General features: G+C 42.8%; 1 protein-coding gene across 2 annotated transcripts in view; it reads left to right on the top strand.

The window, feature by feature from the left end:
• Positions 1-16,494, top strand: part of galcb (galactosylceramidase b) — a 72,690-nt gene extending 56,196 nt beyond the window's left edge. For both annotated transcript variants that reach the window (XM_041214982.1, XM_041214983.1), the window contains exons 13-17: positions 4,624-4,768; positions 8,649-8,829; positions 10,719-10,882; positions 14,495-14,571; positions 15,620-16,494. In XM_041214982.1, the coding sequence (XP_041070916.1) occupies positions 4,624-4,768; positions 8,649-8,829; positions 10,719-10,882; positions 14,495-14,571; positions 15,620-15,763 (711 nt within the window). In that variant the 3' untranslated portion in view covers positions 15,764-16,494. The remainder of the gene's footprint in view (positions 1-4,623; positions 4,769-8,648; positions 8,830-10,718; positions 10,883-14,494; positions 14,572-15,619) is intronic.
• The last annotated feature ends 9,300 nt before the right edge of the window (positions 16,495-25,794 follow it).

Genomic DNA, 25,794 nt, shown 5'->3' with positions numbered 1-25,794 from the left:
AATCTTCCCTACTTCACATAACTGAAGTTTCGTATCCTTCATAAATTAGATTCAGTCAAAGGGCAGGATTTTGAGTTCTCCGTGCGGGTGCAGTCCGGGAAACGGGCCGCCACCCACGATCGGCCCCCGATCACGATTTCACACTGGTGGGCTAATTAAGGAATAGTAAGGAAGGCGGGGTCAGGGCCTGTCAGCCGCCAGGCCCAATGGTGACCCAACAGGCCGGTTTAAAACCGGCAATCAGGCTCTGGAAGACTGCCAGCAGCAAAGACATCTTCGGCATTGTCAGCAGGAGATTAAAAATTATGGATTCAAATGCGGCTGCAGACGCCGGGGGGAGGGCATGTCGGGTGGGCACAGGAGTGGGGAGGGGGCCCAGTTTTCTGATGAGTGCCTTGTGGTCCTCCTGGAGGAGGAGGTGGCTGCCAGGAGGGGACACCCTTGTCCCCAGGGATGGAAGCAGGAGACCACCACACCATACAAAAAGAGCTTGGGAGGAGGTGGCGGTGCTGATCAGCAGCCATGATGTTGTGCGGCACACCTGGATCCAGTGCCGCAAGAGGTTTAATGACCCGCAGAGCTCAGGAAGGGTGAGTACCGTGTTGGCATGGATCAGTGTGTTGAAGTCTTAAGGGCTGGCCGTCCCCCTGCCCCATGGAGCTCAGGGGTGTTTGAGTCTGAGTGCCAACTGTCAATGACGCTGGAGCTGGCCAAAGGGTTGAACTCTGGTTGCTTGGACTGAGTGCCTTGTGGCTCGAAGGCCTCAACTCAGATGTGCCTTGCAAGGTGCTCCTCAGGTGGGGTTGGCCAGGCTGCAGTGGCGCTGCAGTTGGAGAGTGGACTAATCCAAGCTCCTCTGTCCTTTTAGGAGAAGACGGCCCATTACAACACTGAAAGGTCGTGGACCGATGGAAGCCCCACTAACCACCTAATCCTAACCAGATACAAGCAGGACGCTTTGGTGCTGGAGAGGCACCACGCACCTCGGTCAACCGGCCGCGGAGAGGTTGGAGCGTCAAACTAAGGTAAGACTGCGGTGCATAGAGGTGAGAGCTTTAGATGGTGCAAATATTCTTATGTGGTCTCATCATTGAAGGGAGCCTCAAAACTGGATTCCCCATTGATCATTGAAAGACAATGGCACCATGATGCAGATCTCCATGGTCTCATTAGGGTGACAGTGTGATGACTTAAACTAATGACATGTCTTTGTTCTCCCTTAGGTTTGTCACCACGCACCCAATCGCAGGACCCCGAAGACCCACCCCTGTTGCCAGAGAACTGCTAGGCTCCACATGCACCTGCGTTACACCCACTCTCTGAACCAGGCACCAGCGCAGATACCAGCACCTTGGTGGGCATCAGATCTTCAGCTAGAATGTCTGCCTGGTGCACAGAGGTGAGGGCACTTCACACTCGCTTGAGGTGCAGGCAGAGAGTGCATAGGGCGCCGGCAGTCGGAGCACTGTTGGAGACCAGGATGATGCTGAGCCGAAGGTAGATAATGAGCCTCTGGAGTCGTCCATTAGGTGGCAGACGCTGGATGTCCAGCGGAGATCCATGAGGGTATGCGTGCCATGGTCTCCGTTACAGAGGAGTCCATGCGGAGCATCAGCACCGTGTTGACCCTCATGGCCGAGCGCACTGCCTTCTTCATTAAGCGTGGCAACTCTCATGGAGAGGCAGCTCCAGGAACATAATCGGGGGTTCCTGGGGTTGTGCTTGGACCTGCAAGCCTTCACACACACACTGACCTCAGGTGGTCAGTGTCTGTGTAGGAGATGGATGAGGCACCCAGTATCCCAGCTAGGTGCCCGTCCATCAATGATGAGCAGGGACGCCCAAAGTGATCTCACATTGATGCACGAGCTGTCTGTCGTCTCTGCGGAACCCTCTCAGGCTGCTGTAGTGACAGTAGCAGCTCCTCCGCCCATCTGCCAGTGACCATGCATCTGATGAGGCTGGTGGCAACTGGGGAGATGCTAGCCATGGAACTGGCCGCTCCCTTCCAGAGGACAACTGCCAAGGTCAACAAGTCAGCAGGCTGTCTCCAATGCTGGTGCCAGTGACGGGGGAGCACCAAGACTTGGCACTTGCAAACATAAGCTTAAGGCACCATGAGCGCAAGAGGAACTGGTCACTGATGATCTTCTGTTGTGTAATGTTTTGAATATTTTAACTGGTCTGGGATTGAAGATCAGAGAAGGTTCTGTTAATTTGTTTTGACTGTCAACCTGAGAATTTTCTTTTGTCATAATGGCCTGAATATGCTTCACCTTTTTTATTTAATGTGGTGCAAGGTAAGCCAGTATGTAATGCTGAACATGGGTGGCTTGAAACTTTATTACATATGCAGAGAGTAGACTTTGGGGTCAAAGAAAAAGGATCATTTCAGACATCTGGGATGGAGGTGGCAGCCCTGGCATGAGGTGGTAGCACTTATTTGGCAGCCTAGCTGAAGGAGTGTTGGATTAAGGTCTCTCTGGTGTCCCTGCCTCCCTGGAGGTTACAGAGGTCTGCCTCCAAGTCCTCAGCATTCTCCTCACCATGCTCTTTTTCTGACTCACTACTGGATTTGTCATCTGTAAAGCTGCGTCAACATCCTCTTCCTCCATTAGGTCTCCCCCTTGCCAGTGCAAGATTGTGGAGAGTGCAGCATGCGACCATGATCAGTGACACCTGCTCTGGGGGGTGTTGTGGTGCTCCCCCAAACGGTCCAGACATCGGAAGCAATCTTCAGAAGACCTACAGTTCTCTCCATCACCACCCTTGTGGAGGCATGGCTCCTGTTATTCCGTTGCTATGCTCTTGTTCAAGGGATAGCTCTTGTCACCCTGCAACCATCCATCCAGTCGGTCTGGAGCACTGAAGAGCCTCAGCACCTGGGAGTGTCTAAGGATGTAAGTGTCATGGAAGCTGCACAGACTTGCAGAATATGCACCCTATGGTCACACACTATCTGCGCGTTCATGGAGTGGAATCCTTTCCTGTTTATGAAGGCAATTGTTGCAAAGCCTCTAGCTAGCTCAGCCTGGCTGGCCTCATCCATATGGAAATAAATGAAAGTCAATACCTGCTTCTGTCACCTGATGCAACTATGAACAGCTGACTGGGAGACTCCACAAAGATCCCCCACTGATCCCCCTGGAAAGAGCCAGATGCCTAGAAGTTGAGAGCCACTGTGACCTTCAGAGCCACTGGCATGGGGTGCCTACCCACACAACCAGAGGTGATCTCAGGCCTAATCATCTGAAAAATGGACAACACTGTCTCCCTTGAGAGGTGGAGCCTCCTTCAGCATTGCAGCCACCTCAATATGTCCAAGGTGCATCGCCGCTGGTAAACCTTGGCAGCAGGATAGTGGCATCTTCTGCGGCTGCTAACACCTTGGACTGCCAGCTGGCCCTGCGCCACTTGTGCCTGCACTCTCCTCCCACAGGTCGCTCCCCTGGAAGCTGCTTAGGCACACTTGGCCTCCCCTCCCTTCTGCCCTTCTCTTCCTTCTCAGGGGAGATGACACCAGCGGAGACCACAATCCATCCCCATTACCAGGGTAACAGAAGGCTGTCTGAATTCTCCGGGATCCTTGGAGACACCAATGAGTCCTGAAATGATGCCTGGGAAAGCTAACAATGAAGCCCCAAAAGGAGATGAAGTTGCCATATATCAGTAAGTCACCAGAAGCAAATTATCTACCAAACTCCTCACTACTCACACTGGCAATGCTGCTGACACTTTTTTTAATTCCGCCCATGGATGAGGATTTTGAAATTGTCAGCTGGTCGTTTTGCCCATGTGACAAGTACGAAATTGCACGGGCAACTAAAAATCGGCATCAATTTTAATGGCCTTAATTGGCCTCTTAATTAATGGTGGGTTCAGCTCTGGCACCCGCGCGCAGACCGAAATATGGTGTGAGTGCACAATAACATCAGGACACTCACCCAACGTCATCACACGCCACTTTACGCTCGAGCATGTTGGCTGCATGCCAAACGGAAAATTCTACCCAAAGTGTCTTTTTAGTTGGTGTGTCACTCATACCACAAAAGCTTGAAACATTTTTTCCAGCATTCTGTTGCAATGGCCTCTTTCACTCGAGTCCAGTGTTGGGTGACTGCTAGTAGTCTACATTTAAAGGTTTGAGAAGACTTCATTGGCATCTTGACTGACTAATTCCCAGGCCAGGGAACTGCTGGGAGATTAAAGGTCAAATCTTGAGCCTCATTTCTAATTGAACCGCAGCTCAGTCTCCAACGATCTTCAGTGGAAGCTAAATACATTGAGAGAGAGCTCTCCTTAAGGTTAGCACCAAGTCATTTGAGAGATTTTTCTCATCAGTAAAATTAATTTTGCTCATTAACAGAGCGCATGTTTCATTATATTATGTTTTGAGGTACATTATGAAATGGATAAAAATTCATTGTGAACTTTGTTCTTTCATATGTTTTAAAAAAATTTGCTGGCTTTCATTGGATTTTATTTTGCTAAATATTCAGCAGTCTACCTTCTAGAATCTGGGACAAGTGAAAAGTTGAGCCTCTGAATCCTGCTTTTTTTTTATAGACTTGCTGCAAATTGGGGAAATTCTTGATTTTAAAATTGATTATTCTAATCCTACAGCTAGTCAATGGATCATTTTCACTGCAATTAAAGTTGGATGAAATATGCACTATAACCACCATCAGTACAGGAAATCGAGGCAGTTTTCCTAAGCCCCCAGCCTCTAAGTCATTTCCCAAACAGTATAAAGATGATTTTAATGTTGGTAAGTGAGCATTAAATAAGATTTTAAACAAGCATAAATTGTTGCATGTGCCCAACTTGGGTATAGTGAGATAAGTACAATTACCACAACATTTAAAGTATTTTGTACTCTGCACACTTTAAGAGTGAAACATATATTTTGGTAGTTCTAAGGAAACCTGATACTAAATACACACACTTCCAGCATTCCACATAAAGTTGCACGATCAATACAGTTGTGAACATTTATTTTCTTCCCCAGCTGAAGGGTCTTTGTTCTTGGCATGGGTTTCTCTCTCTCTTTGCCAAAGTTTAGAGCAAAGGCTGCAAAATTCACTGGAGCCAGTGCTGTAGAAGCCAGAGGAGATGAAAATCGCAGGTATACCACTGCTTCTTGACACCAGAAGCCTGTGCAGCATACCATGTGTGTGAGGATGCTCGGATTGGTGCCGAAAGCATGTAGTGTATGGAGATTGTCATGTCAGACAGTCTCTTTACCTGATTTGGTGCACGTTCTGCCAATTTGGATCATGGTGGTCCAGTTAACTCCTTTCAATCACTCCCAGCTAAACATGTGTCAGCTGCATGAGAAATCCAATAGCATTAGTTCAAGGGTCAGTTATCCTACTTGTAGGTGAGATGCTTTTGACTTTCTTTTGCAAGTTTATAGAATTACTACAATGAGTTCTTGGAGGCATATTGGTGACCTGTATTTTGAAGGGAGTTTTGCTGCTTTCTCAAAGGGGTTTCAGAGGAGTTTCCTGCCCTGGCAACAGAAAGGCTGCGAGAGTTATAGGAGCTATAGTTGTAGTTGCTCTTAGACTGCAGCATGACAGGGACAAGAAGCACAGGCTGCAGAGAGAGGAAGCTGTGCGCACAGTGAAGGAGGAGGGTTCTTGCAGAAGGCCCCACCCACCAAGAACCTTCAGGAAGCATTGCTCCTACTGTTACCATTCTAGCTGCTGTTAATACTGGACAAGTCAGATCCCAGAATGAAACCTGGCTTAATAGATCCTGACTTTTTTTTTAAGGAACTGTGGAGCAAAGTTACTGAACTATTTATTAAAACAAGAACAGTGAACTATATTACACTAGACAAAAAGTTGGAAAGATCTCAATACAAACACAAGGAGACGATTCAAATTCCCCCTATTCTTTTACCCCAGCAATATCTTTACTGACACACAAACCAGTGAAAAGTTACCACTAGCTTAACACAAAGGCATCTTGCTTGGGGTTGGCACAGTTGTAAATCATTTTCTTCCAGTGAATTCCTGAGCATTCACTTGATGCTTCTCACCCAACTAATTTCTCTCCCGAAGATTCCCAGAAACTGCACTCTAAACTTTCTTCAACTAACTCTTTCTTCAACTGCAGAGCAAACAAATAAGTTACCTAAACTGTCTTCCAGCAGCACTTCCATTAAACTGATCACTTTACTGAGTCCCATAACCAATAATTCAGTTAACTACTGTCCCATTACCCTTTCAGTTTTCTTCTCAGAATCCATGTCTTCCTCTCTGACACACACTTTGAACTCCCCCCTTTTTAATTCCCATCTTTTCTGTGTCTGTCACTGGATCTCTGTCGCAAGGCAACAGTAAAGCCTGCAGAATCACTGAGCTTTCAACCCCTTTTAAGATATCTCTTTTTCACTTCAGGGGGTTGAGACTCATTAAACATGTTTATATACAAACAAGGCCAAAAAACCCGACCTTTTAGTGACAAATCTATCCAGACTCCTAGGCACCAAGGTTCATAAAACCTAAATGAAACTGAAAACATTGTTATATTTCTTTACACACAAATATATATATATAACTTAAAATTATACATTGTTCATAACACTACCTTCATCTCAGCTGGGAACAATGTTTGAGGTGCTTATGATTCAGCAAGAAGGTAGTTACTAAGTTGTGACACCTCTGTCAACAAGCCATACAGCCTCATATAGTGGCCATCAATGTCACCGTGGTTATTAACTTCTATGGAAGTGAATCCTTCTAGTTGGGAGAGGCAACCGACATTTCTTAACTTGCTGTTCATTGCAGCATCATGGAGCTGTGAATGCCAGGAGAGAGGGTTTCATCATCTGTCTTATCCAAGAGAAACAGAATGAGCAAGCATGTGGCTTTGCCAGGATAGCAAAATTTCCAACTTTTCAGGAAACCGACTACACACACTTTGCAGGCCCCGCATGTAACTGGGGAGAGACAGAGGAACCACAAGAGCTACCACTCCATCAACTTACTGTTGTTGTGCAACCACGCCCAGATCATTCTTGTTAATAAATATCTGCGAACCTGGCAGCAGCCATAATGCTTACATTCTGGGACAGACCGCCAATCCCACCTTCTTTGGGCCACCACAACAAACCAGAGGCTATCTGCTTGGAAACAAGGATTACCGTCTCTACATATAAGGGATGATTTCTTTCTGGCTTCCAACCACACAAGGACAATGTGCCTATAATGGGAGTCATGCAGGCAGAAGCAATATTGTGCAGCAGACTATCAGAGCACTGAAGCAACTGTTCTTCTGCCCTGACTGCTTAGGGCTCTAGTATGAATCAGATTGCGTGTCCAAGGTCATCATAATCTGCTGCATCCTCCACATCCTCACTATCATGAGGGCGTAGCTCTTGCCACCAGGCATACATGGACCCTCTCAGAGGAGTGAGCATGGAGGAGGGTGCCTTCAAGAGGTGCAGACTGACTAAAATGCATGTCAGCCACACACACTGCTGAGTATCCTGTTGAATGTGCAGCTCGCCAGCAGTACATTTAGTGCTGGGTTGCAGACTGATATCAGCGAAATGAGGAAGCAGCACAAAGTTTAAATGCTGCCTGCCTCAATGGGACCACGGATGGGCTAATTGCAAATCGCGATCCCTGTGGTCAAGAACAGAGAAATTAAGTTTGTCCCCTGTAAAATCCAGCCATATTAAAGCACTGGTGTCTGACTTTTCACCTACTTCAAATTAATTTTGTAAGACTGCTAAATATTAAATCTAGTGCCAAACTTGTCCAGTTGCCTAATTCACAAATCTTGTTAAAATGCAGTTAATGATGAATAGGCAATCAAGCCCTTTATTTTTTTCATCAGCTTGTAGAATTCAGCATCCTAACATTTCATTTCCATTGGGGTTAAATGCTCAGAAGTGTTTGCATCCAGCTTTACAATGTTTATTGAGATTTAGGCTTACTAAATTGTCACAATGGATCAGAAACTTACTTACAGCAGCAAGTAACTATTTATGTTGCAGTGTGATATCTTGGAAGAATTTTTTTTAACCATATATAAATGAAATAGAATTTTTACTATAGGTTCACATATATAAGTAGGTTGAAACAGTTTATTTGAATAGATAATGCAAATAGAAAATTGCCTATTGCTATTTTTTTAAGTAATAACAGTAAGTAACCTATTGCTTCATGATTCTGCACGTATGGAAACCATTGCAAAATTTAACCCATTATGTTTACACCTCCCCATGCAGTTTATCCCACTATAATTTTATTAAAATGAATACCTGGTTTTATCAATCCAACTGAGAAAAGCATGAGGAACTAGGAGGCTGAACTCAGTAAATTGTTTTTAAACATGGAGACTGGACTTGCCACAGAAATTAATGTTAACAAGTTGGTGATAGTGAAAAGTTTAACAAAATTTGTTTGTGTGACTAGTGGTCTAATATATTTAACAGTTTAACTTCCTAAGCCTATATGAGATGCTACAGAACATAGGCCAGTGTTTTGTGCTTTTTGTTTTATTTCTTTCAAGTAATTATAATATCAATTTTCAATTGGTTTAAGTTGGTATGGTTTAGGAATGCTGAAGGTTGATATGGATGGTGTTTCAAAAATAAACCTACTCTTGTGTTCAAATTACCTGTGATATAGCAATTCCACCATTCAGTGAAGCACCTAATTTTGCTGACCAGACTGGAGTGTTTGAATACTTCGTAAACTACAAAGACCCTGGTGACCATGTGTTTACCTTGCGCCAGGTCATAACAGAGCGACCTATAACTTGGGCAAGTGATGCTGACCAAACAATTAGTATTATTGGTGACTACAATTGGTAAGGCCTCATTTTATTGACACTTAAACTTTTCGTTGCACTCCAATTACTGTACAAAATCTTTAAGCCTTACACTGTCTCAGTGAGGTGACTTGCCCTGATGCAATGAAGGGTCAGAGATTTTACTTATTTATCAACCACTTGCCACGATATCGATCTTGACAATTTTATCAATTAGTTTATTTTAAAAGGTAATGCATTTAAGAAGCAGCTTTTAGTTACAAACCAATTTTTAAATGTATCAAAGAAAGCTTAAGAAATGTTTGCCTAAGAGAAAAGGCATAGGTTAAATAGAAAAAAAGTGGGTTAAAAAATTGGGAAGAAAGGGTGAGCAAAAAAAGTGGCCTCGATGTTAAAACTTAATTTTTAAATATTTGTAGGTTCAAATTTATTTTCCATTGATAAAGCTTCTACGGACAGTAAAGTTGATTTACATCTCTGACACGTTTTCAGTATTTGTGGTAAATGCCATTGCTTTTCAATCAATTATAAAATAACCACTTATGACCTATCATGAATTACGTGATTTGAGGATACCATCTGTCAGATAAACCTCAGTTAAGTGATTGTAGTAAAATTGAATTACAGTAGTATTGGAGGATAATATGTGCTTTTACTTGCAGTACACTGCACCTATTCAGTAAATTAAATCTCAGAGACTTGATGGATGAAAAAAATTGAGGTCCTTGAATGTCCGTTATAACATACGGGTAGAGAAGAACATTATGGTGTTGTCTTTTTGCAGCATGCACAGCAAGTATCATTTTAGGGCTGGATGGGGCAGAGAAGAATAACTAGTTGATATAATTTGTACCTTTTTCTCCCCAAGGGTTTGCACACTCAAATCCAATGTAATGGGAGGCAGTATTTGAAACCTGTGATTTAAATACTGGGAATTATTTTTTAAACATTTGATCATTTATGTATTTGGATTCATGCACTCGTTATTTCCTTGGGTTCCTTAATTGGTCATTCACGTAAACCAGCCTCCGATCCCTTATGATCTATGTTCTTTTACCTGCCCTAAATCAAGTTAAATGTAGCAGGGCATAAAAATCAAACAGACAATTTCTTAACTGTCCTCTGGTTTATTGGAATGAATGTGATTAGATTTTAATCCCTAAAGGCCTCAGACTGACTGCTTTCTGCCTGTAATTCATCCAATATATACATCAGAATGAAAATATTTCTCAAAACTGCATTTAGGTAGTCAGCCATTTGCAGGATTAAAAACTGTATTACTTAAATATTGCTGTCAAATTGGTACTGTAAATTGTCCCACAGAGTGTTTGTAATTGAATTGACCCTTTGATCTGTTTCAATGACTTTCATCAAATTATGTTTGCAGAAAATTAGCATTGCCCAGTCTTCCAGCAGGGACATTGATAGACGAAGTTACACTAATGACTCTGCACTCAACAGACAGCTTATTAAACAAACCACAGGAGCGAACTTGGGCTCACGACAATGTATTCTCTGCAGCCTGCAGAAATAGCCATAGTGACCAATTTTAACCCTGCATATCCTGTGAATAACGAGAAAAGAGTCCAATAAATAAGCACAATAAACTACCACAGCATGTACAACTTGATTTTTGGCCTGATGCTTAAAAAAAATTATGGTCTGCTTATTACTATTTTTAAAAGCACTGAAAATACTAAGATGTATGTATGCAGCTATATAAAGCTGCATATGTTTGAAGTGATGCCAGAATTGCATTAATGATTTTTTAAAATGCTGATGTACTTGAGAGAGAATCTATAACAATAATAGTTTGTGCCTTTGATACAACCATGACTAGTATGCATCTTTAAACCGAGTGCAGTGTTGTGGCAATCGGAGACCTTGTTTATTTAGTTGATGTGCTAACTCCAAGCTTTTTTTTCTAGGAAAGATCTGAATATAATTTGTGACGTATTCATTGAGAAAGCCAACACTGGAGGTGTGTTTATTGCTGGAAGGGTGAACAAAGGAGGTCAAGATATTCGACATGCTGAAGGCTTATTCTTCTGGATCTTTGCAGATGGGAAATATAAAGTTACAAATGATCTCCGTAAGTCATTTTTTTCATTATAACTTCTTATATAGTTGGGCTTATTTATATTCCTCGTTACTTCATCAAGAAAATTGCTTCCGTTTGTACACTTTCCATCGATAAATGAATAGGCCATAATCCATAAGGCTAAGAAAGCAGTATTCTGATTTATTTTTAGTGGTGCCTGCTGTAACCAGAAAAGAATGTAATTTTTTTCACCTCAGTTTGCCATTACATTTCAGACCATTTTTATTTATGACATCTTGGCCACCTTTTTCTCCCATAATCAGTTGCAGCTCCCAAAAAAAGATTTAAAATCACAACTCAGAAAATACTAGCAATGCAAAGCAGGTCCAGCAGCATATCTGAAGCAAAGGTAGTATATTAATGTTTGATGCCAATTAGTTTTTTTTTAATGTCTACATGGTCCTTTTTGTCTACTTTTAATTCTCTTGCTTTACTTTCAAACAGCTGTTACCAATGTTTTCTGGCTTCAGGGAGCATTTTTATTTTTCTCATACGTCGACGATTCATTTATTTAAAGATTTTTTTGATGTTAGTGATAACTGCTGAATTCAGGACATCCAATTCTACTTTTTTAACATCAGATAATCTGTACTTATCTCCCAACTGTCTATTCCAGTGATCATTATAAATGCTAGAGCTGCTAGAAAGTGAACTTGATAGAATGATATTATTCAATCTTGCACAAACCAATGATGTCTGAGTCCAGTTCCTCTACAAAATCAAAGTAAAAATGATTTGCATTAGAATGAGAATTGTGTGTGGAACATGGAAGTAATTCTACAACAATCTCATCATTTTCTTTATTATTGGCATTGTTATCTGTTGGTAATTGCAACCTTAAGCACCTGACCAATTACTTCAACAATAAAATCTAACGAGATATTTTCCAGCCAGGAAAATCCAGCCAGGTAAAGATATATTAAAGTATTAAAAAAGGTAAAAACATCCTGACTGTTGCAACACACACAAGCATGCAAACATACAAATTACAAAGTAGAGGAGGTTAACCGTTGGCTAAATTAGGATTCAACAATAAAAGGGAAAGGTATAAAGAGTTCACTGATTATGAATCCTTCACTGTTGTTTGTGGCTGAGGCAATTCTCACCACTACCTTCTCAAGGGCAAATAGGGATGGGCAATAAATGCTGGCCTAGCCAGTGACACCCGCATCCCGTGAATAAATAAAAGAAATAAAACTAATCCTTGGTTTTTTCTCCCTTGGAATCACTGCTTTGGAATTTGAAGTCGTCTTTAGAATTTCTCTGTATGCTGTCCATTGAATGATATTAGCAGGGTTCACTTTAGTTGAGAGAGAGGCAAGCAGCTTTTTTGCTATCTTAAAGTGTTCCTTCTCCAGCCTGCCCAAAGCCAGCAGGGCTTTTGTAATCAAAGACTTTCAAAAATCAGATCTTTGGTCTTGTGATGACTGGCCATTGTTACACAACGGAAACTAATCAACAGCCTATTCATGTTAACAGAGGAATTTCTGCCTTCCATGGTCAGAACCATTGACATACAACAGAGGCAGACAGTGGTCCTTAGCATCGCATTCCCCTTGTGCATAATCAGTTTTCATCTCTAAATATATCAGTAATCAGTTTTGTTTATTTTCCTTTGTTACCTGGCAGCCTGTTGCCTGGAGACAAAGTCTGAGGCCTTATGGTCCTTGCTGTTTTGGGGTAAGTCCTGACAAAGGTGTGTGTAACATTCCACAAGGATGTCATCTGGGCATGTCCATTGTAATCCACCTTTGAGAAACTTCCAGAAGCTTGGCCAGCTTGCAGTCCCAAATGTCAGGTGACCTGTGGTAGCCATCTTAAGTCAGTGTCTTTGTTTTTAAACAGTTGAAACTACCTTTTAAAAATCTTGCAAATGTGAAACCAGCAGATGAAATTGGAATTTGGTATTTGACATCAACAAACTTCCTTAACAATATGAACGCAGGACACTCAATAAAGGCTCTCAAAAATGCTGCAACGCTAAATCAATAAAGGAAGCTTGTCTGAGAAACTTTATAAAGGAACATTGTACTTGGTTCAGTTTGTAAGATATCATTGCCTGGTGAGACTGTTAATCATTCAGCCTGGGCAGCTATGTGAGTTGTACGAAGCTTTAGCAGCCATGTAGATTCTCGCCTGAACAACTTATAGATTTTCTGTGTCAGCTGTCATCAGACAGGAAACCTGCTGTCCTTACCTGGTCTGGCCTACATGTGACTCCAGACCCACAATGTGATTGATTCTTAAATGCCCAGAGCCTACACCACATGGACTGCAGCGGTTCAAGAAGGCGGCTCACCACCAAGGGCAACTAGGGATGGGCAATAAATGTTGGCCTAGCCAGCGACAACCACATCCCATGAATGAATAAAAAGAACAAATGAGGAGGCATTGAGGAACATTGCCTGGCTTGAAGAGAAAAATAATTCCTGTGATTCCACCTATATTTGACTATAATTGCATTAATGGTTCTAAATTTAGGCCCTCCTTGACCTCCAGATCTCCATATAAGGACTCCACATAAGATCAAACAGTTTTGCCAACCATGATAGTTTTCAGAAGACAGTATGATTTTGCTCATATTATAAAATGTTTTCAGCGTCCAGCTGTAAAGTTCATCTTGGGTAGAAGAGGCCTTTCAATGCTTCTATGTCTGAGTTGTTTGCCCTCCAATTTTCTTCAAAAAAGATCTGGCTTTTGTAGAAATAAGACATCACATGATAGAGAAATATCTTGTGTGGCTTTTGAGGATCATATTCTGAAATGGAGAGTATGCTGTACTCTGTAGTATGCTGAAATGGAGAGTTTCCCCAGATCGAGGTTGAATTGCATTTAAAGAACAAATATGTACCAAGATATGTTTATCAAGCAATTTCTTTTGGCACTTTTTTAAATATTCTGTCCTCAATAAACAATCCCAGGTCAGGTATAATACAGGTTCTGAGAGAGTAAAAGTTTGTATACAATGCCTGAGCAACATGTTTTCACACAACCTTCACAACTTTTCACACCACCTACTTACATCAATGAAATGCTTCCATTTACTCCACCAGCCATTATTGTGGCCTATAATTTCATTTACCGAGGGACTCAACTGGTTAGGTGACCTCTCATTCACACAACTTATTTTAAAATTCTTAAAATATCTGGGACTACATGCATTTAGCTTCTCAATCTGAGTTAGATTAGATCCGAACTCAAGAGGCGAAAGGATATTTCTAAGCTACTGAGAAACGTTGTCGCACTGTTACATTTTAAGTGCTGCTGACTGGCAATGGACCTAAAGCAATGATTTTCCTCTTTAACAAAATTAAAATGCCCTTATTACCCCCTCCGTTAGTAATGATCCACTAACAAAAGCATGGAAGTAAAACATGCAATTGTATCATTGACCTTTAATGAAGAGAAAAATGGGCATACTTCCCTTTTCATTCAAATAATCTTCATCCTAAATTGAAAGGCCTTTCTGTGAGCATTATTTAATTGAAATGTTAACAAGAAACATTTTCAAAAGTAAAACTTGTGTTTCAGAACTGTCTGCAGACTAATATCTGGCAATTGCTTCATTCTTGCAGCAGTTAATAAATGACTTTTATCTTGCAGCTGGTAAAATTGTGTTGGCTTCAGGTCAGTCGGGTACTCGTGCAGGAAAATGGCATACTCTCACACTTAGCGTTAAGGTGAGAGATATAGTTTATATTTTTTTTTAAATAAGCTTGTTTCTTTATGGAATTCAGATACACAACTTCAAATTTTATTTGCCTTTCAAAGGAAAATTAAACACAGGAAATTTCTGGCTGATGAGCAGAATACTGATTTTTTTTTTTCAAATTCTCCAATCTTTAAGAATTATCCTGAAGCATTTGCAGAATCTTAGTAACACGAAGCCCATATGTTTGGTATTTTGAGGTGACTTACCATTGTTAAGCTACTTTAAAATTCTAGTTTATCACTTTCAATACAGAAGTTCTCTAACCGCTTCTCTGCTTATAAACTGAAAATTACAATCTAATAACCACAGCTACATTTGCAATGTAGAACATTTAAGGCTTTTACATTTCTAAGCAGCCAAGTTTAATAGTTGTTGAGGGGATTCTTTGGTCAAAGTGGTAGCATTGCTACCCCCACCCCAGATCTTGCTTGGGTTTCCATGGTTGCTATCACCCACGATACCTTTTTAGTTAAACTTTGCACAATTTAAGGTGATTCATAAATTGCATAGAGGGGAAGAGAGAAGGTTAAAAAGAAAGCTTTTTAAATCTGATTTACTTTCTCCTATTGGCAATCCTAGAAACTTTTTTCTGGTTTAAGCAATTGCTGGTAGAAACCTTGTAGCCAAATCTAAAGGAGTTAATAATATTGCAAATCCCCCAATGTTCCTATCTGGTCAAAGTAGTTAAGCATTTTTTTTTCTTTCATTCTGGAGATATTTGTATATTTACTGTCATTGGGAGATTTTGCAGATGCTGCCATAATAGTTCAATGAAAATGGAATATAAACACAGAGATCTGGAGCTATTCTGGCAGGAAATAAATCATCATAGTTTTTAAGTTTAAAGTTGAAGTATTTGAGGGATTCTACTCTCACTTTACAAATGTTTAATATTTGATTTTAAATGATCACCTATATTTATGAAGAACCAAAAATTGTATCAACAACTATATCAGGTTGCTGTGAAGAGAACTATTTTAAGGCAGTAATTCACCTTTAATTTTATTCTCTTTCAGGACAATGTAGCATATGGACTATTGAATGGCTATCCACTGTGGAAGGGTGTTCATGTGCTCAAACCACACAATGGCTGGGCAGCTATTGGAACACATACCTTTGAACTGGCTCAGTTTGATAATTTTCACGTACAGGCTAGTTAACTACAAATAAATTCATTCCTACAAATCCTAAGCATGTGATAAATCAGCAATTTGCTGCATTTGTAATTTTGATGTGTCTTAAATGAACAACATTCAATTAAGTTTCTCTGCTATTGTACAGTTAAATATCCCAGTGGAGGGTAACTTAATTAAGCTTAACAGAGTGCATAACTATTTCTTCTTTTAAAAATTCTAAAATGTAATATTCTGTTATCAATATTGTAACCAATACTGATAACTGTTGCAAAACACATGCTGCTATGGCCAGTGGAATCCAACTTTAAAAAAAACTGCATTTCAACCAAATGTTTCTGGTTAGATATGTTGTAACCAATACTGATAACTTGCAAAACATATGCTGCTATGACCAATGGAATCCAACTTTTTAAAAAAAACTGCATTTCAACCAAATGTTTCTGGTCAGATATGTAATGCAACTATCTGAAGTGTCTACTGAGAATGAAATTCAGCAAAACAATGGGGTGGTACTTCTTTGTTACAGGAACTCGGTTCACAAGATGGAATTGGTAATTCCTTTGTTCACATTAACAACTTAATGCTTGTCATTTCTTTTCAATTCTATGTTTTAAATCTGGCCTATTTCTGGATTTCCAACTTTGATTTTCTAATGCAAACATAGCATACTGATGCTCAACGATGAAGATATAGATCTTCCAATCACTTTTTTTTAAACTGGTTTTCCTCCAACCAATAAAAATACCTTGATGTAACTCTTGCAGTGTGTTTTTTGTTTATAGTGCTTGGTTTTGATTTTTTCTGATCTGACACGTTTTAATTTTATGCTTGAAGTTGAAGTATATCCCAATAGCCCAACAGTTCTGTATTTTATGGGAGATGGGGTCTTTGAGTGCTGCACTTGTCATCGCCGAGTAATTTGGCTTAGATTTCCTTCTCTTGTACCCTCGCCCCAGCTTGGGCTTGGTGGTGTTCTTTTCACAAGTACCTGACTTGACAACCTCCAAACCTGGCTATAATTCTGGGTTCAACTCATTTAAGTTGTCTGGGAATCGCCAAGTGTTGCATATTAGGGGAGGGAATCTGTCCACTGCTGTGAGCTTTAAAGGCGGTAGCAGACAAATTCTGGGTAGTTTTTTGACGTGCCAGCTGTTGTCTGAACAGGGACCTTTTTCCCACTAATGCCTGCCTACCATCCCGACCACCCCACACAACAGTGCAGTCCTGCTGCACCAAAAGAAAATAACCTATCTGACAAATGTAAAAGTTGCTAGCTTCAGTCTGAAGACGCAGCTCTAATGCCAGTGGACAGTCTTTGGATTAGGCCTCCATTCCATAGAAGCAAGGAGACCAACTGTGTATCCAATAATCAGTTATATTGATGAGAGAATTGAATGAAACAGAGCAAAACAAGAGGACCACTTGAACAGTAGCAATTTCACAATATTGGAGGTGAGTTTATACAGATGTAAGAAAAGCAGCGAAGACGGAGCTCTTTGCCCAATGTTTGGCATGTGAAGGATGCCTGGAACTAAAGCTAGTTAAATATAATGTAAAAAGCTAGTGTAATTAGTGTGACAAGTTTACACAGTGTTTTCAATTCTAAACATGAATATAGAATTATAATGGAAATATATAAAAATATGGTACTACTGTTGTCCATATACCAAGAACAAAAAATGTGGTTTGACATACACTTCCTGTTGCTGAATTCTTTATCCTATGTCATACACTAAGCCCTGCTTTTTAGCATTTTTTAACATTGAAACTGGCTAATATAAAATCGGTACATTGATCTGGTTATTTAGACATTGAAGTCAACAATTTCTGATCATAACATACATATGTACAAATAAGTATGAACTAGGAACAGGAATAGGCCATTCCTTGGCCTTCATATTGGCCATTCAATAAGATCCTGGCTGATCTGACTGCAACCTCCCACCTACCCTGATAACCTTTCACCCCCTTGTTAATCAAGAACCTATCTAGCTCTGTCTTAAAAAATATTCAGAAACCCTGCTTCCACTGCCTTTTGAGGAAGTTCCAAAGACTCACGACCCTCTGAGAGAAAAAAATTCTCCTCAACTCTGTCTTAAATGAGCGAGCCCGTATTTCTAAACAGTGACCCCTAGTACTAGATTCTCCCACAAGGGGAAACATCCTCTCCACATCCATTCTGTCAAGACCTTCAGGGTGTTAAAGGTTTTGATCAAGTCACCTCTTACTCTTCTAAACTCCAGTGGATATAAGCCTAATCTGTCCAACCTTTCCTCATAAGACAACTTGCCCATTCCTGGTATTATTCTAGTAAACATTCACTGAACTGCTTCTAATGTAGTTACATCTTTCCTTAAATAAGGAGACCAATACTATACACAGCATTTCAGGCGTGCTCTCATTAGTGCCTTGGACAACTGAAGCATAACCTCCTTACTTTTGTATTCAATTCACCTCATAATAAATGATAACATTCTATTAGCTTTCCTAATTACTTGCTGTACCTGCATACTAGCCTTTTGTGATTCATGCACTAGGACATCCAGATCCCCCTGAGCTCTGCGATCTCACCATTTAGATAATATGCTTCTTTTTATTCTTCCTCCTAAAATGGACAATTCCACATTTGCCTACATTATGCTCCATTTGCCAGGTTTGTCACTTTGTAGCTTCCTTACATTCTCTTCATAACACGTAAATAGGTAGGAAAGTAAGTTATCAGCAAATTTAGCAACCATACCATCTGTACCTTCATCTAACTAATTTTTATAAATTGTTAAAAGTTGAGGCCCAGCACTGATCCCTGTGGCACACCACTCGTTGCATCCCACCAACCTGAAAATGGCCCATTTATGGCTACTTTCTGTTTCCTGTTGGCTAGCCAATCTTCTATCCATGCCAATATGTTACCCCGCTACAGCTCGATCCGCACTCACCTGAATAAACCAATTATATCTAGCTGTCTGTGAATAGTTCAGGGGGTGAGCCATTCATTCTCATTTAAAATGATTGTCCTGATGGGCTACTTCTAGACAGCATAACTTCTTTCTGATGAGCTTCTATTTTCCACAATGATGTTTGATGTGGCACCTTATCAAATGCCTTCTGGAAATCTAAGTACAGTAAATGATGGTATTAACACATTAGAGAGGGATGGCCTAAGTTCAAGAAACCAGAATGTAGAAGCAGTTTGGGTCAAAATGAGAAACAATATAGGCAAAAAGTCACTTGCAAGAGTGGTGTATAGGCCCCCCTAATTGTAACTACATGGTAGGACAGAGTATAAAGGAAGAGATAATGAGAGCTTGTCAGAAAGGTACAGGAATAATCATGGGGAATTTTAATCTACAGATAGACTGGAAAAATCAGATGGGCAAAGATAGCCTAGATAAGGAGTTCATAGAATGTTTTCAGGATAGTTTCTTGGAGCAGCACATTCTTGAGCCAACCAGAGAGCAGGTTATACTTGACCTAGAACTGTGCAACGAGATGGGATTAATTGATAACCTGATACTGAAGGCACTGCTAGGTAGCAGCGATCATAATATGATTTAATTTTACATTCAGTTTGAGGGAGAGAGGAATGGATCCAAGACTAGTATTTTAACCTCTTTTTTTTCCCCCCTCCCCACTTTTACAGAGAGCAGCTATCAGTAATGATTCAGCTATACCCATTGTTATAAAACCATGATTAGTATGAAAAATGGCCATTTATTCAATGGGATGAAACCTTAGGAAAAGTTTTTAAAAGACTGCCAACAGTATTTTTAAGTGACATAAACAGCAGCTCTCAAAATGGATGAATATTTACATAGCAAATTACAATTTACCCTGCAAATTACAAATCTATCAGAAAGAAGTTATGCTGTCTAGAAGTAGCCCATCAGGACAATCATTTTAAACGAGAATGAATGGCTCACCCCCTGAACTATTCACAGACAGCTAGATATAATTGGTTTATTCAGGTGAGTGCGGATCAAGCTTTTAAACTCAAATCACTTTGGACAATGGACCCCAGCTGAGGAGAGGGCTCTGTGACCTGTAATGAGGGTTCCCCAGCTTGCTATGACCATATTAGTAACTGGCTAGTTTATGAATGGGGTTCATGTGATAGTAAGCTAACCCTTTTGTGTTAAAAAAGACACTGCTTGTCCAGAGACAGACACCATGACAGGGTAACAGCGAGAAGAGAGCTCACGGTCCCGCTTTCTCCAACCATTCTGCAAGTGTGTGCCCTGCCTGTATATGACCAGCCAAACACTGCAAGATGCGTCTTCAACATAAAGCAAACAGCTGCTGACTTCAGAGGAAAAGACCAAGATAGACTGTCAAGAGTTTATTCCCCTCTACAAAATCTGGAAAAAAAATTACTGAACACGGCCTGAAAACAACTGATGCGTCAACCCACAGGCTATAATCAACTTTCTTTTGGACACTCAATTTAACTTAACCTCCTTCCTTGTAACCTGCATCTGTGCATGTGAATATCTTGGATGCATGTGTGAGTTGGAGTGCTTTTATTATTTTTTATCTGCGGGGTGTTAGCGACAATAAACACGATTCCCTACCTGCCTGTGTGTGTCTTTTACAGTCACAGCATTTTAAAAGATCAATACTCACGAAATTGGCAAGCAATTTAAAAAAAAACACCTGTTGTGGTCAACCGAGAGGCAGGAAGAGAGGGGAGCCATTCTATCACTTCTCACCTGGTGGTAACACTGTTTACGCCTCCTCTAAACCCATCTTTTGTTTCTTATTCCATTACTATCGTCATTTGCCTCACACCAATTCTGTAAAAACAGCATTGACCTGAAGCATTAGCTCTGTTTCTCTTCCACAGATGCTGCCTGACATGCTGAGCATTTTTCAGAATTCCCTGTTTTTATTTCAAATTTCCAGCATATACAATATTTTGCTTTTGTATGTAAACCTGTTGCCTATTGCAAGGTAACTATGGATTCTTGGCACTAGGTGGCACTCTTTTACAGTCAGTCAAACTAGCCATTTTTCTCCAGTTTCTTGAGTGTGTCGTCTATGCTTGTACCCTTGCAAATCACAGGAGGAGCAGCAGTGGTGAGAATAGCCTACAACGTGGCCTGCAGTTCTTTCTAGTGCTGTCTTAGGGGAGGAAAAATGAGCTGGATTCTAGATGTACCTGTGGTGGTTCTTTGCTGAATCCTTTACACGACTGCACCATTGCTGGTGCCACCTGATATCGAGGTGCTTGATTAATCTGTCCTCTTTTTTTGGTTCTGTGTGAGCTATCTGATAACTGGCAGCTGGTGAGTTTGGATAATGTCTGAGAAACAGCTCCCTCATGTTTACCTAGTTATGCCATACCCCTCTTGTTTGACACTTCCTCAACACGCCCTGTCATCTGCATCAGAACAGACACAGGGCTGCCCTGCATTAGTGTACTGTCTAGCTGATTCTCCCCAATGATGATGAATACAGGCAAGGCAGACTCACAGATATTGAAGTTCAAAGAGGGAATTTTAACCTTGGGACTAGCCAGGAGCATGGCGATCGAGCTTGGTAGTGCATGGGAGAGCTGGAAGTCCGGGTTTCCCCGCATACTGTGGGATTTTAGTTCCCCAGTATGCGTGTGATGACACAGACAGGTTCCCCTCCTGGAAGTCAGTCTGATTGGCGGGCTTGGCTTCCACTATGACGGGGAACGTTGGAGAAGAGGTAATCCCAAGCCCGACCTTGTGAGATGCTGGTCAGATCTCAGGCGGGCATGCTGATCCAGAGTAGGAGAGAGCTTTGGGACTGGGAGGAAACACTGTACTCTTTTTGGCTATCTGAGGTTGTCCTCACCTTGCTGGAGTTGTCAGTTTTCCTGAAGGAAATACTATTTCACTGAAATGTGGATTCCTCGATATTAGCTGAAGTACCTTGCAGGATGCTTCACACACTATGAAATTCTCAGAACACCTGCCTGTTCAGCTGAAGGTGCCCTGAAGCTTATTTTATGTCCAATTGCTTCCTATTCCTCTGCTGGCACCCTGCTTAGTATGTGTTTCACTTGGTCCTGCCAGTCCACAATCTGAATTGAAATAGTCAAAGCCAATAACCCTGTGCAAGAGCTCACTGCAAGTGAGGTGAATGAAGTTGTGTGTTGTGAAGTGGCAGGATTAGCATCCTCTTGACTGAAACTTGTTTCTGGAGATACGAAGAGAAAAAGAGGACCAGGCCTTAGAATGATAGCAGCAACACCTCTTGTAACAAAGGTGACATGGCAAGCCATGCACTGCTATGATATTGGGAAGGAAGTAGCAGTACTCACGGGTACTAACCTAGAGATGTTCTCCTGCATGACTCCCACCAGTGTCATCAACATTTTCCAACCATCAGTACAAGGGATAATTTTCTCAGTGTGGGATAAGGGCTTCAGATTCTCCCTTAAGTTATTGGTATCTTTCTATTGCAAGCATAAGCAGATTCATGAAGTACTGCAAAAGTGACAAACCCAAACATTAAATGAAAGTGGTCACCCAGCCTCCTCAAACATGAACAAATGAGCAAGTAGTCAGTTAATGGTGACAATATTATTCGGTCTTTGTTTTGTGATTGGAAGCATCGTCAATGAAAGGTTTCTGCAGAAGCTGGAAATTAAAGGATTTCAAGAAATGTCACTCCTTGTAAACCACAGTGGCAAACTTTAAATCAGCTCCTCTGCTGGCGATCGGATCATGGTTCAATCTACATTGGATCCAATGAATAGACAAGCCATGCAAAATCACATAATATCCATGACGTGTGTGGGTTCTGGGGGAAGGAGAGACAGACTGCCAGCGCCACTGGGGAAAGAGAGAGTGCCTGCTGGGGCCAGGGGGAAAGGAGTGGGGGGAGAGGCTGACGTATGCATGCATGCATGTGTGTCCCAGTCCCAATCCCAGTCTCAAGCATGCGCCTCCCATACAACAACAGATATTCACACCAACTCACACAGTGGCCGGGATTTTCTGTGCCCGCCGGCGTTGGGTGTGTTCGGTGGCGTGAGCAGGTGATATGGCACGATCACTTTCACAACGGCGTAAAACCAGTTTGCAATCGTCCACTCAGCCCGCCAATGGAATCGTCCAGCATATTAAAGGCGCGTGCAGTTGGCAGGCTGCACTTTGAGGGGAGCTTGGAGGTGAGTGCACAGTAACGTGGTGCAGCGCTTGCCAGGGTCACCTGTTGGACTTCAAGCTTGAGGCACATTGTGGGAGGTGGGGGGGGTGGGGTGGGGGGGGGTCAACGGCTGTCTTGCATTTGAGGCAATTTGTGGCGGGGGGGAGGGGGGGTGCGAAGGGCAGCCCTGCCATTGAGGTGACTTGTATTGGGGGGTGGGGGGGGGGGCAAGGGCTGTCCTGTGGTTGAACATAGCGCACAAGCATTCAGGATGGGGGGGTGGGGTGAGCGAGGGAAGCGGCCTTGCATTAGGGGCACCTTTAAATAAAGTGACCATTCTTCTGCAACTGAGACAGTTGGAGCATAGCGATTAACATGATTGGCGTCAGGCTTCTAGCTTATCTGTGGAGGCTGCATTCCACAGATGCTGTCAGACCTGCTGAGTTTTTCCAGCAGTTTTTGTCTTTGTTTCAGGTTTCCAGCATCCGCAGTATTTTGCTTTTATCCTAGCTCATCTGCCCACTCAAGCAACACAGGCATCAAAGTGCCACCAAGTGCTCCAGAGGTTTTCAGGCACAGACTGCAAAGTGATGACATTTTAGTGGGCTGCAGAACAGTTGTACGAAAGCACACGGTGTACAATCTTCTTGCTCAAGCTGGTCATGGAGTAGTCTCTGCAGGAGGCACACACAGCCCCTTACAATGTCATCATCCCGATTTAAAACAGCCTCCCCCGTGGTTCGAGCTAACAGAGCTGCCAGAATGCATCCCAATGGGCAAAGCTGCAGCCAGTCGGCCGGGTCAAGGAGATGGGTGGGGTTTCAGGCAGCCATGCAGTGCACTAATCTCTGGCCATCTGAGTGGTGGCCAGCTCTCTCCAGGAAGCGTTAAGGGGCAGTCGCACTGAACCAGGACAGGTTCTTAGTACACCTGGAACCAGGACAGCCAGGATGCAAGAGCAATTGGATTGCACTCACGTGGTGCTCGGGTTTCCATGGCAACACAGTCAAGAACATCAACCACAAGGGATTCCATTTGCTGAATGTGCAATCACCAGAAATGCATCCTGCAGGTGTTCACACGCTTTCCAGGGAATGTGCACGACTCCTATGTCCTCAGTTGGTCACAAGTTCCGGAAGTCTCCCAAGGTGCACAGAAGCTGCAGAGATGGCTCCTCAGGGACAAGGACTACCCGCAGAGGCCGTGGCTGATGACACCCGAGCGGTGGCCTCAGGCTGCAGCAGAGCAATGGTATAATGAGGCTTATGCAGCAGCTCGCAACTTGGTGGAGCAAACCATCAGGATGCTGAAAATGAGGTTTCGGAGCTTGGACCGGTCTGGTGGAGCCCCGTAATACAGTCTGCGGAGGGTGTCATGCATCGTCATCATCTGCTACACCCTTTACAGCCTGGCGTTGCAATTGGGAGAGGAGCTGGCTGAAGAGGGGTTGAAGGATCTGGGCATATCCTCCAATGAGGAGGATGCTGATGGGGATGAGGGTGAGGAGGTCCATGAAGGGATGAGGCCCTCACACTGGCTAGATGAGGCAGGCATGCTCAGGAGGCCCTCATAGCTGCTAGATTTGTGCAGGATGATGACAACATGCAGTGAGGAGACACCATAGATCCTCACATTGCATCTATGAACGTTTGACTCCAGTCTGGCTTATGGCAGCGCGCGTACCCTCTGTGTTAACGCTCCTGTCATGGAGACGCAGTGGAGGCCCTAATAGTCATTCAATTGCAGGCAAGGATGAAGATGACATGCAGTGGGGACACTTCATAGATCTTCACATAGCCTCTGAGAATGTCTGACTCCTGTCTGGCCGAGGGCAGTTCACTTGCGGTCTGTGATCAGGGTCAGATCATAGAGACGCAGTCCTGAAATTTTAGAAGCATCTGATGCTTTGCCTTCAACATCTGAGCCCTTCAGGAGCACAGCATCACTGGTCACAGATGCTGAGGAGGTGGGGGCCAGCCCCATCTTAAAGATGCTGAGAGCACACAGAGAGAATGACGGAACTCTGTGACACCTGCCCAAAACTTTCTGGCAGCAAAGACAAGCATCGCCGAGGTGCAGGCATCAGTAATGTGTCCAGGAGTGTGAGGCTGGACCATCACTTTGGTCTGAAGGCTGCACAAGGCACAGGAAAGGGGCCCTGGACTGAGACACCTGCCTTTATCTTGTGCAGAAAGGTTTCACATCTGAGTGACACAAACACTGCTCATCAGAACAAGGAGCCACAGGCAGGGAGACATTCTTGGGAGTTTATTGGCAATAGCAAACAGTATATACAAGTGATTAATACCCATGCCCAGGCTGTGCAACTAATTCTTCTTAACTTTCCTAACTCTTCGGCTACATCTTGGTGCTCCCTGGACATCCACAACAGAGGTGGAGGCAGCCTGTTGACTGCTATGCCCGGTCTGTAATGACCTCGGTGGGCGTCCTCCAGAGGGCCAAGACATGGAGGGCCCTGATCTGTTGTCAGGGCCCTGCTGTGTGGCAGTGGCACCTTCCTCAGCCTGTGGAGCCGAAGCTGCTGAGGTCATAGGAAGAGGGGAATCGGATGGGCCGGGCACTCTCGGAGTCACCTGGATGGATGGGCCCGAGTGTGCAGCTGCTGATCCTCCTCCCTATGGGTGCCCGGAAACCCCAGACTTACTCCTTGAGGAGAAGAGGTAGCTGGAGTGAGATCAAGCTGCTGGGCACCCCTCTGGCATACACACAGTTGGAGGCCAACTATGACATCATGGAGTTGAGCCCATGCAGCAATGCAGGAGCGTCGTCCTGGACCAAGGTTTCCATGGCGACTGCCATCCTACCAGTGTTGACCTCGGCGCATTGGCACGCCAGTGCTATCATCTCAGACTGAAGGCGGACAGACTCCTCCATCATGCCTTGCAATCTGAGGAGTGCAGCGACATTCCTTTCTG

This window comes from Carcharodon carcharias, chromosome 20, assembly GCF_017639515.1.
Source record: "Carcharodon carcharias isolate sCarCar2 chromosome 20, sCarCar2.pri, whole genome shotgun sequence".
Taxonomy (NCBI): Eukaryota; Metazoa; Chordata; class Chondrichthyes; order Lamniformes; family Lamnidae; genus Carcharodon; species Carcharodon carcharias.
The sequence above is the reverse complement of the archived record's forward strand: the minus strand, read 5'-3'. Positions and strand labels throughout refer to the sequence as shown.